At 40.8% G+C, this 12,581-nt stretch overlaps 1 protein-coding gene across 10 annotated transcripts in view; it reads right to left on the bottom strand.

The window, feature by feature from the left end:
- Positions 1-325: 325 nt before the first annotated feature.
- Positions 326-12,581, bottom strand: part of ZFP90 (ZFP90 zinc finger protein) — a 116,602-nt gene continuing 104,346 nt past the window's right edge. For 4 of the 10 annotated variants that reach the window (XM_058706133.1, XM_058706131.1, XM_058706130.1 and 1 more), the window contains 3 exons: positions 7,904-8,030; positions 7,470-7,565; positions 2,380-4,171 (listed from right to left, as the gene is read on the bottom strand). In XM_058706133.1, the coding sequence (XP_058562116.1) occupies positions 2,523-4,171; positions 7,470-7,565; positions 7,904-8,030 (1,872 nt within the window). In that variant the 3' untranslated portion in view covers positions 2,380-2,522. Of the gene's footprint in view, positions 933-1,514; positions 2,024-2,378; positions 4,172-7,469; positions 7,660-7,903; positions 8,055-12,581 lie in introns of those variants that run through there. The other 6 variants (XM_058706135.1, XR_009255590.1, XM_058706134.1 and 3 more) reach the window with 6 other exon arrangements.

Genomic DNA, 12,581 nt, shown 5'->3' with positions numbered 1-12,581 from the left:
AGTCTGAGGCCCATGTCGGGCTCTGCGCTGACAGCTCAGAGCCTAGAGCCTGCTTCAGATTCTGTGTCTCCCTCTCTCTCTGCCCCTCCCCTGCTCATGCTCTGTCTCTGTCTTGAAAATAAATAAAAACACTAAAAAAATAAAAAAATAAATGATGGTTATGAAATATTTCACACAATTTCTTTCTAGTAAACATTCAATAAATCATACCTATTATTAACTCACCTGACTGTGATAAGATTAGCAGTCAATCCCTCCTTCTTGACACACCATGGTTTTAATCTTAGCCATGTTGTGAAAACTGAAAAAGACAAACTGACTCCCATTCAACTAAGAAGGCTATTTATTGAAATAATACAATGATGTTACAAGGATGCATTTCATGTGGCCTAAAAAGTTGGGTGTTCGTAAGTGCATGGTGCCTGGTTGCTGGAACTAGAGAATCCTCTGCTCAATCAACCACGCATACCATGAACATTCTGGGCTCCTTCACTATGAATGAAGATGTGCTGATATTCAGACACTGGGTGATCTAGGCCAAGCTCCACACACAAACCAGTGGTTTTCTTTGAGTCTTCTGGAACCAAGTCTTTATAAACTTTCATAAAGGTAGGATAGCACTCAACTGGTTGCAATTTATGTCATTCTTGCAAACAGTCCTCTATGAGGATCCCCAATCGGCAGCAAATAAGCTCCTGATAAGAATGGTAGCCACTCAGTAGTGGAGGGTCTATGTAGAATTACCCATTGTCAAACTACGTATCTGACAACACGTGGTCTTGGCACTATGTGTGTGTGTGTGTGTGTGTTTAAGTATGGAACATCACAAACAAGGTGTTTTTGAACAGTTAATGTCTTGGAAGAGCAGATTCTCATCTTGTTCCACTTATTGGGCTGGAAACCACACATTTCAGCCCCCACGCACATTTTTCCTGCAAAGAATTATGAAGAATCATTGGGAGCTACCTCATGTGGTCCAGGATGAGACAAGGATGATGGATCCTGCTACTTGGCATGCAAAGAAGGCAGTAAGGAAGGCTTACCATCGCCACTACCCATATAACTCCATCTCATGATTCATCAGAGTGGGAAATTTTTATTATCTTAAAGGGGGAGAGGCTCTTGTGTGAAAGGGGTCAAAGTGCACACTTGCTTCCAAATTTCTCTCCACTGTTGGCACCATGAACAAACAAAGGTTTAGGAAATTCCTTTGGGATAGCCCATGGGAGGCATGAGAGAACATTAGGGATTGGAGTGGGCTATGGAAGCTTAACTTAGGCTTTACGGACAGAAGAGCAACACTGAACTAAAAAAAGTAAAGGTCATTACATGGATTCCCTAAACTGATTTAAAGACAAATTTTATGACAATGGGTAATTACATTTATACTTCTCCACAGTAAAATTAATTTGGAGAAAATATTCCCTGTTAGTCTTGTGTTGTTTTCCCATTGATCCAATATAGGAAGCTTGGAGCAGTGATTTTTCATGGGAGTGTCATAAAAAACACAATAAGAGAATTTAATAGGTTTATGAAACTGACATATGTTAGATTAAAGTATAAATATTACACTTGGGAAAAGGCAAAAAGTCACTAGTAGTTGAACTATTCACAGCTTTTGTTAACATTTTGGTATGTAAGCCCCCAACAAGTTGTTTAAAATAGGCCCGTGACAAATGTGCATGTATTTTGTTGTCTCTTATGCTTTTATGAATTCCCAAAGTATCCAACTTGAGTGCTCATCAAATGTTTGTGCATCTGATTTATTTCAAAATTTACTTTAAAGCCCTCTGAATTCCAAAATACCTTTTCAGTGGACAGACCACTGAAAGATCCAGGCAAAAGAATCTTTTTTTTTTTTTGAAAGGGCAAAAGATCCAGGAGATCTGCATTCTCCACCCAGCTTTGCCATCATAAGCTCTATCACACGGTGCAAACCACTTCACATCTTTGGCTTTTGGTTTCTTCATCTGTACAACGAAGTGGTTGAACCAGTTGATCTCATTCTTTGAATGACGAATTCCTGGGGGTGGAACTGGTTTCCATGGTGAATTTAACTTAAAAGCTGCAGATGAATGCAGTTGTCAAGCAATTTTAAAAGTAAGTTTTGGTCATTACTGCAGGAGTTTTATTTATTAAAAAAGGCTGTAAACAGAGTGACAAGTCAAACTGTTCAAAGTTGATGATCTCCTGCACAACTGTATTTAAAAGCTTTATAAAGTCCAATACATAGGCATATCATTTCCAACTGGTTATATATGATGTTTATAGTTGTTTTTACAAAAGTCCGTAATCAGATTTGAGAATGTAGCTTCTATTTATTAAAAAACATGGTCTACTAGCATAGAGCTTTCTTCTCACACCACACACATGCATGCACACACACACACACACACACACACACACACACAGACACAAATTCATTACATTCTCAAGCTTCCTCTCCATTAAGAATCTTCTGATACTGAATATGAACAATATTTTAGCTAAAATTTTCTGCACATTCCTTAATTTCAGGGTTTCTACAGTTTATTTCGTGTATGAATTCTCTGATGTTTAGTTAGCGCTGAGCTTCTACTGAAGTTTTTCCCGCATTCCTTACAAGCATAGGGTTTTTCTCCAGTATGAATTCTCTGATGATCATGCAGATTGGTTTTCTTTCGAAAGGCTCGCCCACATTCATTACATTCATAGGGTTTTTCTCCAGTATGAGTTCTCTCATGCTGAATTAGGGATGAACTTTGACTGAAGGCTTTCCCACAGTCAATACATTCATAGGGTTTCTCTCCAGTGTGGGTCCTCTCATGTTGAGTAAGTGATGAACGTCGACTAAAGGCTTCTCCACATTCATTACATTCATAGGGTTTTTCTCCAGTATGAATTCTGTGATGTTCTATGAAGCTTGTACTCCTTTTGAAAGCTTTTCCACATACATTACACTGATAGGGTTTCTCTCCAGGATGAGAAACAGGTTGTTGATTAAAGTTCTGCTCACATTCATAGGGGTTCTGTCCGGTATGGATCCTCTGATGATCAGTAAAGTCAGTGATGTGACTGAAGTCTTCCCCACAATCATTACAATGATAGGATTTCACTTCATTGACAGTGCTTTCATCTTGAGTAAGAGATGAGCTGTGCTTGAAATCTACACTGTAGTTATTGCTTTGGTAAGGTTTGCCTCTCTTATGAATCCTCATATGCTTATAAAGGGACGGGCTCTGACCAAAAGCCCTCCCACATATGCTACATTCAAAAGGTTTCTCTCCTGTATGAGTCCTTTCATGCTGGACAAGAGAAGAACATCTACTAAAGGCTTTCCCACACTCCTTACATTGGAAGGGTTTCTCTCCACTATGTGTCACCTCATGTTGAGTGAGGGATGTGCCATGCCTAAAAGATCTCCCACATAAATTGCATCGATAGGGTTTCTCTCCAGTGTGAATTCTCTGGTGTTGAACAAGGGAGGAGCTGCGCTGGAAGGCTTTCCCACAGAGACTACACTGATAAGGTTTCTCTCCGGTATGAGCGTTCTCATGCTGGCCAAGCGATGAGCTATGCCTGAAGGCCTTCCCACACACATTACATTCGAAGGGCTTCTCCCCAGTGTGAATTCTCTGATGCTCAGTAAGTTGTGTCTTCCAGAGGAAGGTTTTTCCACAGTCAGTACATTCATGGTGTTTCTTTCCAGGATAAATTCCCTGATCTGTACCATTGGGGCAAGCTCCCTCTCCTTTATGAGTTTTCTCGTGTTTAGTAAGTGATGATCTATGAATAAAGGCTTTTCTACATTTATCACATTTATAAGGTTTCTTTTTTGCAAGGATATTACTCTGATTAATTATATCTGAATTCTGTCCCAAATTGCTTCCAAGTGTATCACATTCACTAGGCCTTGAAGGAACATTCAGTTGTGTAACCAGAACTGTATTCAATCTGGGGTTTTCACCAAATTTACTTTGCTGAAAATTTTCCTCTGGTGTGATTGTTTTCTTCTGGGTGGATGCATCTGGCCCCAGATATCTTTTCCAGTTTTCCTGGTGTCTTTCTAACTGGCTACTAACATCCCAAGTGTTTTCGAATGTGGCACGTGAAAGGCCATCTGCACTACGGGATCCTTCAGATACACTCTGCTGCAGATGTGATGATTTGCCTTCAGGCCTGGTCTTCCAGTCTGAAAGAAATCCAAAGTGCAAAAGTCCCCTATTCCCTCCTATTGAAACAAACTGCTACAGTAGGAATAGGGAAATGAAAGAGATAAAAACTATTCATGATTCCGTCTTGAAATTAATCCAGGAGTTTGGAGAGAAGAGCCAAAATGAAGGAAAGGAAGAGTAAAGAGAAGCGACAGTGCAGGTTGCAGAGCCAGAGTGCATGGCAAGTGTAGAATGAGGAAGCCCACCTAGGAGGGCTGGTTACGAAGTAAGGGAATAAGTGAGCATGAGAATGTTGGGCACAGATACTACTGGAATAAAATCATGGTATGTCTTGCAAGATCCTATCTGCTCTCCATGCTTCTTGTCCATTCTACAAATTATCCCCAAATCTGTCTTCCTAATACAGCCATTTCACAATTTCTTTAAAAGTTACCTCTGAGGCTCCAAATCTTTAAATCCTGCTGAGAAGATCTGCAGCCACTGATGTAACTGAAATCATTCTTTGATATACTTGGAGATCAATGGCTATACTTCACAAGCTGAAATAAAATAATATTTCTGGAGGCAAATCATCCTTGCCTTTACCATTAGGGCTGTGGTTTTTAGTCTGAGTTCTGGTTCCATACTATTCACCTCTCTTGACCAAAAAGGATTTTACTCTGCCTAATAAGTTGATCTCTAAACCCCTGTTTAACCTCAGAATACTAGTAGCAGATAATTAATTAGTTTCTAGGTTCTAAGAATGGTAACTTTTAAAAACTAAGGGGAAGAAGGGTTCTGGAATGATGGAAATGTTCCATATCAAAATGAATTTGGATTAGATGGGTGAATGCATTTGTCAAAGTCAACTGGATGGTACTTAGAAGAGTTGTGTATCTTATTGTATGTACATTTTTCTTAACAAAAAAACATAAATACTGAATTCTGGTTAATGATACATATGAAGTATGCAGAAGTGAAATGTACTCGTGCCGGCAACGTAGTTGGAAATGCATCAAAAAGACAGACTGAGAGACAGGTGAAGAATATGTAATAAAGCAAATATAATAAAATGTTAACAACTATAGAATCTTGGTGGTAGGTATACAGTGTTCACTGTATTAATTTTTTTTAACTTTCCACACGTTTGAAAATATTCACAGTAAAATGTTAGGAGGGAAAAAAACCAACAAGGGACCCTAACCCCCCAAATTCCTTACCCTGAAATAACATTCAATTCTAATTTCCCAAGGACGGAAAATGCTTTGAATTTCTTTTAGAATACTTCTCAGAGAGACATTCAAGAAATGCTTGTTGATATGAATGAATGAGAAAGTTCTCTCCCCAACCATATTCCAAAACAATCAAGTAATTCCTGACTGCCTTCTATGTGCTCTGCAACACAGACAGAATACATAGACATATAACAGTTTCTTTCTCCATGCGTTTGAAATCTTAGAAATAAGACTTAATCATCTGACAAAAAAGGAAAACCATCAGATGGTATATTTTTAAATCTGAGTTTGTGTAGTAAAGATGATATAAATGGTACTTGTGATCAGGGAAGGAAAAAATACACATATTAGTATATATTATGTTTATGGACAGACACCTTGAACATAATATATAGCTTTGGATAGGGAGAAAGCATTATCCAATGAGGGAAAGTGTACACTACTTACAGAAAACATTAAAAAGAAGTTCAACCCAAGTGAAGCTTGTTTTAGTGGGAACAAAAAGAGAATACTGGAAGGTATGATAGGGGACCTTTAAAATGAGTGGGAGTTTCTATTTCCTATAATGAGCTACAGGGAGTGACCGCAAGAGCTTGTCAAAGGCGGGTGGTTTATGAAGACAAAACGTTAACATCCAATATGGTCCACCCAGTGATGAGTAGAGAAACAAAACATGGTATGTCCATACAATGGCATATTATTCAGCAATACAAAGTAAGGAGGTACTAAAACATGCTACAACATGAATGAACCATGAAAATATTACACTAAGTGAAAGAAGCCAGTCACAAAAGGCTACATATTATACAATTCCATTTACATAAAATACCCAGAAATGGTAATCCATTGAGAGAAAAAGATTAATGGGTGCAGGGGTAGCGGGGAATGGAGAGTGCTTGCTAGTGGGTATAGGGTTTCTTTTCGGGTGCTGAAAATGTTCTGTAGTTAGATAATGGTGAAGGACGCACAACTCAGTAAATATGTGAAAAACCATTACATTGTAAACTTTAAAAAGGTCAATTTTATGGTATGTAAATCATATCTCAAAAAAGCTAAGATTAAAAAAATCCAATATAGGTTATAAAAGAAAACACAGGGTGAGCAATTTCAACTGGGAATTCTAGTAATCTCCACCCAGGGCCTGGTTTAGGAGGAAAATAACCTGAATTGCAGGAAAACACTAAACTGACTGGGGTGTCTGGCCTGAGGGATTAGAAATCCAGTGGTTTCTAATGGGCAAAGTAGCAAAATGTGCTGGCTGGGGATGAAAGATGATTTAGACTTTAGGTATTTACTTGCATGGGACGTCTACATGGAGAGGTCCCGTGAGAAGGGAAAAAGGTGACCAGGGTAGAAGTAAGGATGATTTCTGAGTCCACAGTAGAGATTCAAGAGCTGTAACTACCAGAAGGCAGGTGCCCTTTTAAGGTGGTAACAAAGAAAGGGGAAGAAGTTGGAGAGCAGACTCCTTAAGGCAGATTTGCAAACTCCTTATGGCAGTCAAAGACCTAAAGCCAAGAAATACTTAGCAAGCCAGGATACCAGGCGAGGATGATATTCCAGGAACTGCAGGGAGAGGCAATGAAGCAAACTGGCATAAAGGCATGATGGAAAGAAGGTGGTACTACTCCCTAGACAGGTTTTGTAGGAGTACAGTCAGGGAGAGAAGTCTGACGGAGGTTAGGAAAAGGCAGAGAATCAAGGCTGTGAGTATTTCCTACAAGTCTGGGGCCAGTGACAGTAAAAGCAGCAAGACTAAAGAAGACGGGAGTTCAATTAAAGTCTGAATGAGTAAGAAAAGGGATCGCTAATAATGAGAGACTGAGGACACCTGAGGAGAAGACAATCGAGCAATAGGGTGACAGTATAGGGAGAAATGGTATTCTGTGTAGGACAAAGGGGCACGTTTTCCTCTAATGCCTGCCAGCAGCAGGAACACCCTATTGGAGAAGGGAGACAGAGAGAAGTGTCATCCAGGAGATGGTGCAGTCTCCTGCAGGTGTAGAAGCTCCCAAGGTACCAATTTGAAGGTGCTTCCCCCCTCCCTCAGCTGTGCCACTGTCTGTATTGATTCCTGCACGCCTGACTCCCCCTCGTTTACCTGGACAGAAAGGTCTTTGGATTTCTCCCTCTGATATCCATGGCTCTTCTCCTTGTTCCAATTTGAAGATCACCTCTGGCTTGGAAACTTGATATCCTGCTCATGGGTAAATACACAAGATTTGGTTGTTTGTGCAAGTGGACAAAGACCCCTCCTATAAGTCAGTACTAGTCCTTGATCGTCAGGAACTCTGAAGGAAAAAAAAGGTGCAACTTGAGGAGTCATGCAATCAAATGACCTATTTCCAGTTCTGCAAAAGAAAGAACTTCACTTAAAGAACAGTCTCAGAAAACTGTAAAGCTGAGTCCCAAAAGGGAGAACAAGCTCTAATGGTGAACATCCTCCTCACAGCCACCCGATCTACGAGCCCCACAACCTTAGCAAATGAGAGAGGAAAGACCTGCCAGTAGGCAAGATACTGAATTGGTCCTTACCAAGAGAAACCAGGTGGCTATAGTTCTCCAGCATCACATCCCTGTACAAGCGCCTCTGAGCAGGGTCCACGTGGTGCCATTCTTCCTGGGTGAAGTCCACAGCCACATCTTTGAATGTCACGGATTCCTGTAGGATCACATTCCTGTTCAACTAGGGATCAACATCAAAAATGTTCCCATGGCAATACTGGGAATATACTGTAGGGTCATCAGGAACAGTGATCACACATTTGATATCCTGTGGGGGCAATGTTGGGTTAAACATACTAGATGTTTATGTAATTTTGTAAAGGATCCAGTATGGCAGGCAGGAAAGTCATGAGGGGCAGTATGTCTTGCAATCCCATATCCCTATTAGCTGCCTTGTTTTCCTGCAAAGCCAAGCCTTGTCATACAATCACCAATTCCTCACTGCCCATGCACTTCCTTTGTTAGAAAATCCAAATACAGCGGGGAGTAAAAACAACAGCCCTCCTTTACCCGCATCACCAATCCCACCATGCTCCCTAGAAATAATGACTGTTTAACAGTTGGGTATTGCGTTGAATTGCTTCATAGTACTCCACATGCAAGTATCATAACATATTCTTGATTACAACCAACAGCACTCCATGCTACTGTGGAGAAGATCCAGATATTCCCACCACTTACTGGGCTCTAGCCAGGCTCACCTTGCTGATCCCTGAACACATCAAGCTTGTTTCTACCCTGGGCCTTTATGCTTGTTTCTCCCTCTTCCCCTAGGATATCCATGTGGTTGACAACTAGTTACTAGTTATTCAGTCTCATTTTGAGCACAGCCCCCTCAGAAAAGCTGTCTTAGCACCCTCCAATTTATTCTCCATCACATTACCACATTAATCTCTCCCCAAGCACAGCTATCTCTCATGGCCAAATCCCTGCCACCTGAACTCAGGAACCAAACACATTCAGGTAAAAAGTACTTGTACTTCCAACAATAATCTGCAATTAGCTTACTTGTTAGCTTCACTGTCTCCTCCACCATGAGCTCCACAGGAACAGGGACTTGATCTATCTTGATTGGTTTTATACCCAACACAGAGTGGATGCTTAAAAAATGTTTGGTGAGGGGCGCCTGGGTGGCTCAGTCGGTTGGGTGTCTGACTTCGAGTCAGGTCATGATCTCACAGTTCGTGGGTTCGAGCCCCGCTTCGGGTTCTGTGCTGACAGCTCAGAGCCTGAAGCATGCTTCAGATTATGTGTCTCCTTCTCTCTCTGCCCCTCCCCTGCTCATGCTCTGTCTCTCAAAAATAAATAAATGTGAAAAAAAAATTTAAAAAAAAGCTTGGCGAATGAATAAATGGAACAGTCCCTGTTAGTAGACATTTGGATTATTTTCAGTATTTTGCTACTACAAACATCCCTACAATAACTCCTTTGCATAAATATAGCTAGTAAGAATTGGAATTGCTGGGTCAAAGGTCTTTTCCTGCTTCTTACCCCCTCCAATCATTTCTTCCTCACTACCCCACTGAAGCTGTGCTGGCTGAGATCCCTTCAATCCGATACTCATGGACTGATTATAGTCTTGACTTACTAGGCCTTGTTAAACCATGTCACCATGCCCTACATAAAATATTTCCTCTGGTCCTGGTTAGACTTCAAAAAAGTCTATATAGTAAAATATGGTAAAGACAATTAGTGTGAAAAGACTTTGAAAGCAGAGCTGACTACAGCAGTGAAGGAAGTTTCAGACTTACTTTGTATCCCCCCCCCCCCACCCCAGCTGCACTTAGCTACAGCTGAACTGGAGTTCTTTCAATTTCCTGGAGGGTACCACTCTCTCCCCACCTTCCCACCTGTCTTTTCTTTGCTAATTCTGTTTCATATTTCAGGTGCTGGTTAAAAGATCTTCAGTGAAGTCTTCTGATCCCCTACTGGAGGGCCAATCCTCTTATTATGTGCTTTAAGCATTTTGTATATCCACAATTACCGATTTAATACTTGTTTTCCTAGTTAGATCATGAGCATTATGAGGGCAGAGACTCTATCTTTTTTTTTCTTTAACTTGAAAATACCAGTGTCCAGCAAGTGCCCGATTCATACTAAACTCTGGTTTCCTGACAGAGATTTGAACTTTACAGAAGACAGGAGTGGCCCCTCACTCCCCTGAGTGAGGAACATGACCACATCCACACATACCACTCACTCATCTGTATCGTATTCTGGCTCAACACTGCAGCTAGGTTCCCGAGGGAACAAGGAAGTGCTGGAACACGAAACTTTTCTGACTGAGATCAGGGATCTGAATGGGCCAGGTAAGATGATACTCAACATTTACTAGGCACCTGGCTTTACCAGATGCACTATGGCAGGAAAAAAAAAAAAATGCAAATGAAAAACACTGCAGCCCTTGAATACATTCCAGTTTATTTTAAAATGTGCTATTTATTAGAGCACAATATGAGATGATACATAGTGAGGTACCACAGGCGTTCAGAGCAGGAAAAACTGGGAAAGGGAGAGAAGCTTCAAGGCAGGCAATGTACTGAACCTGAAGAGGCAGAAGTACCATTTGGACACGTGAAGGAAGTGGGAATCCAATCCAGGGATTACCAAGCTTGAAAGGGGAGGCTGGGGCACCTGGGTGGCTCAGTCGGTTGAGCGTCCGACTTCAGCTCAGGTCACGATCTCACGGTCTGTGAGTTCGAGCCCGCATCGGGCTCTGGGCTGACAGCTCAGAGCCTGGAGCCTGCTTCGGATTCTGTGTCTCACTCTCTCTCTGCCCCTCCCCCGTTCATGCTCTGTCTCTCTCTCAAAAATAAATAAATGTTAAAAAAAATTAAAAAAAAAAAAAACCCTTTAAAAAAAAAAAAGAAAGGGGAGGCTGGGCTTGAGACAGGCATGGGCAGCAAGGAAAAAGGGGTTGGATCAAGGCAAGGCAACCTAATTATAAGTTAGGTTGTGAGAAGTAACACCTTCTCCCCACTGCCTACTCTGTCCTGTAAACATACAGCCCGCTCTGGTTAGTAACAGGTGGTTATCAGCCAACCTGGACTCCTTTGTTCAACTGGCTCCCCTTATTTATTTACAGTTACTTACTTAATTAATTAAAGTAATCTCTACACCCAGTATAGGGTTCAAACTCATGACCCTGAGATCAAGAGTCACATGCTCCTTCTGACTGAGCCAGCCAGGAGCCCCCAGGTCCCTCCCTTCCCCTTCCCCTCTTTTCCTTTTCTTCTTTCTTTTCCCTCTTTCTTTCTTTTATTTTAAAAAATAAAAAAAATTTTTTTTTAACATTTATTCATTTTTGAGAGAGAGACAGAGTGTGAGCAGGGGAGAGGCAGAGAGGGAGAGAGACACAGAATATGAAGTAGGCTCCAGGCTCTGAGCTGTCAGCACAGAGCCCGATGCAGGGCTTGAACTCACGAACAGTGAGATCATGACCTGAGCCAAAGTCACACGCTCAACTGACTGAGCCACCCAGGCACCCCATTCCTTCTTTCTTTCTTAAAGTTTATTTATTTTGAGAGAGAGAGAAAGAAAGAGCAATGCCTTCTTAAAATTAAAGAATTTAAAAGTTAACAAGGTTATCATGAAGTATCAAGTATTTCGTCTTCCTCATGTTGACATAAAAGGTCCAAAGAACTAGAAACAGCATATACTAACTTGAGAAGACTCAATTTCCTGGGCCTGTAAAAAATGGCACATTAATAACGTATAATATCCCTTGGGTAAATCACAGACCTCCTGCTCCAATCTTCTTATCTATAACATGGGCTCCCTGAACTAAAGATACAGGAGTTTTAAGAGCAGAAGGGTGAAAGGTCACTTCCAGCTGTACAGGACAACACTTGCAAATACAGATAGCCCTCCAACTCTAACATGTGCCAACTCTGGAGGAGAAATCTGCTCAAATTCTAACTCAGGAAACTTTGTAACTTAGAAACTTTGCAAAGCTGAAAACCAGAGAACAGCAGCTAGTAAGTAAAAACAATCAAATTTATAAAAACGACTCCCTCTGCAACCAAAGTTGATTTGGAACACATTACATCTGCTAAGACATAGTGCAAGGTTTTCACTCAAGTACTCAGTGCTCTCTGATATCAGGCCAATAATAGTTTGGTAAACTGGGTTAACAGCATATCTAACAATTGAGCCCGGAGAGAAGAAACTATTCACTGTTAGCCTTTACACACACAGATGCCCTACTTAGGCTAAGGGCATCATCTATTGCATCCTAACTGAAAACCCGGACCTCATCCTTGACCTTTCATTTTTCCTTTACGCCCTGGAATCCCCAAGAGCCTCAAAAACATCAACCTATAGTCCCCTCCCCTTCACTTATCAAATCCTGCTCAAATCCTCCCCTGCCAATGATGCCATTAAGCCAGGAAGTAACTTTCTAGATCTATGCTAATACGGTAGCCACCGGAAACATGCGCACTACTGACACTTGTAATGTGGCAAATTCAAATTGGGATATGTGGCAAGTGTAAAATACACATTGGATTTCAAAGACTTAGCACCAAAATAAAGAAATAAATAAAATGCCTCGTTAAAAATTTTAAAATATTGATTCATATAGAAATATTTCAGTTATATTGGGTTAAATAGTATGTGTTACTAAAATTAATTTCACCTATTTCTTTCTATCTTGTGACTACTAGAAAGTTTTAAATTAAATATGTAGTTTGTATTTCTTTTGGACAGT

This window comes from Neofelis nebulosa, chromosome 17 (genome assembly GCF_028018385.1).
Source record: "Neofelis nebulosa isolate mNeoNeb1 chromosome 17, mNeoNeb1.pri, whole genome shotgun sequence".
Taxonomy (NCBI): domain Eukaryota; kingdom Metazoa; phylum Chordata; class Mammalia; order Carnivora; family Felidae; genus Neofelis; species Neofelis nebulosa.
The sequence above is the reverse complement of the archived record's forward strand: the minus strand, read 5'-3'. Positions and strand labels throughout refer to the sequence as shown.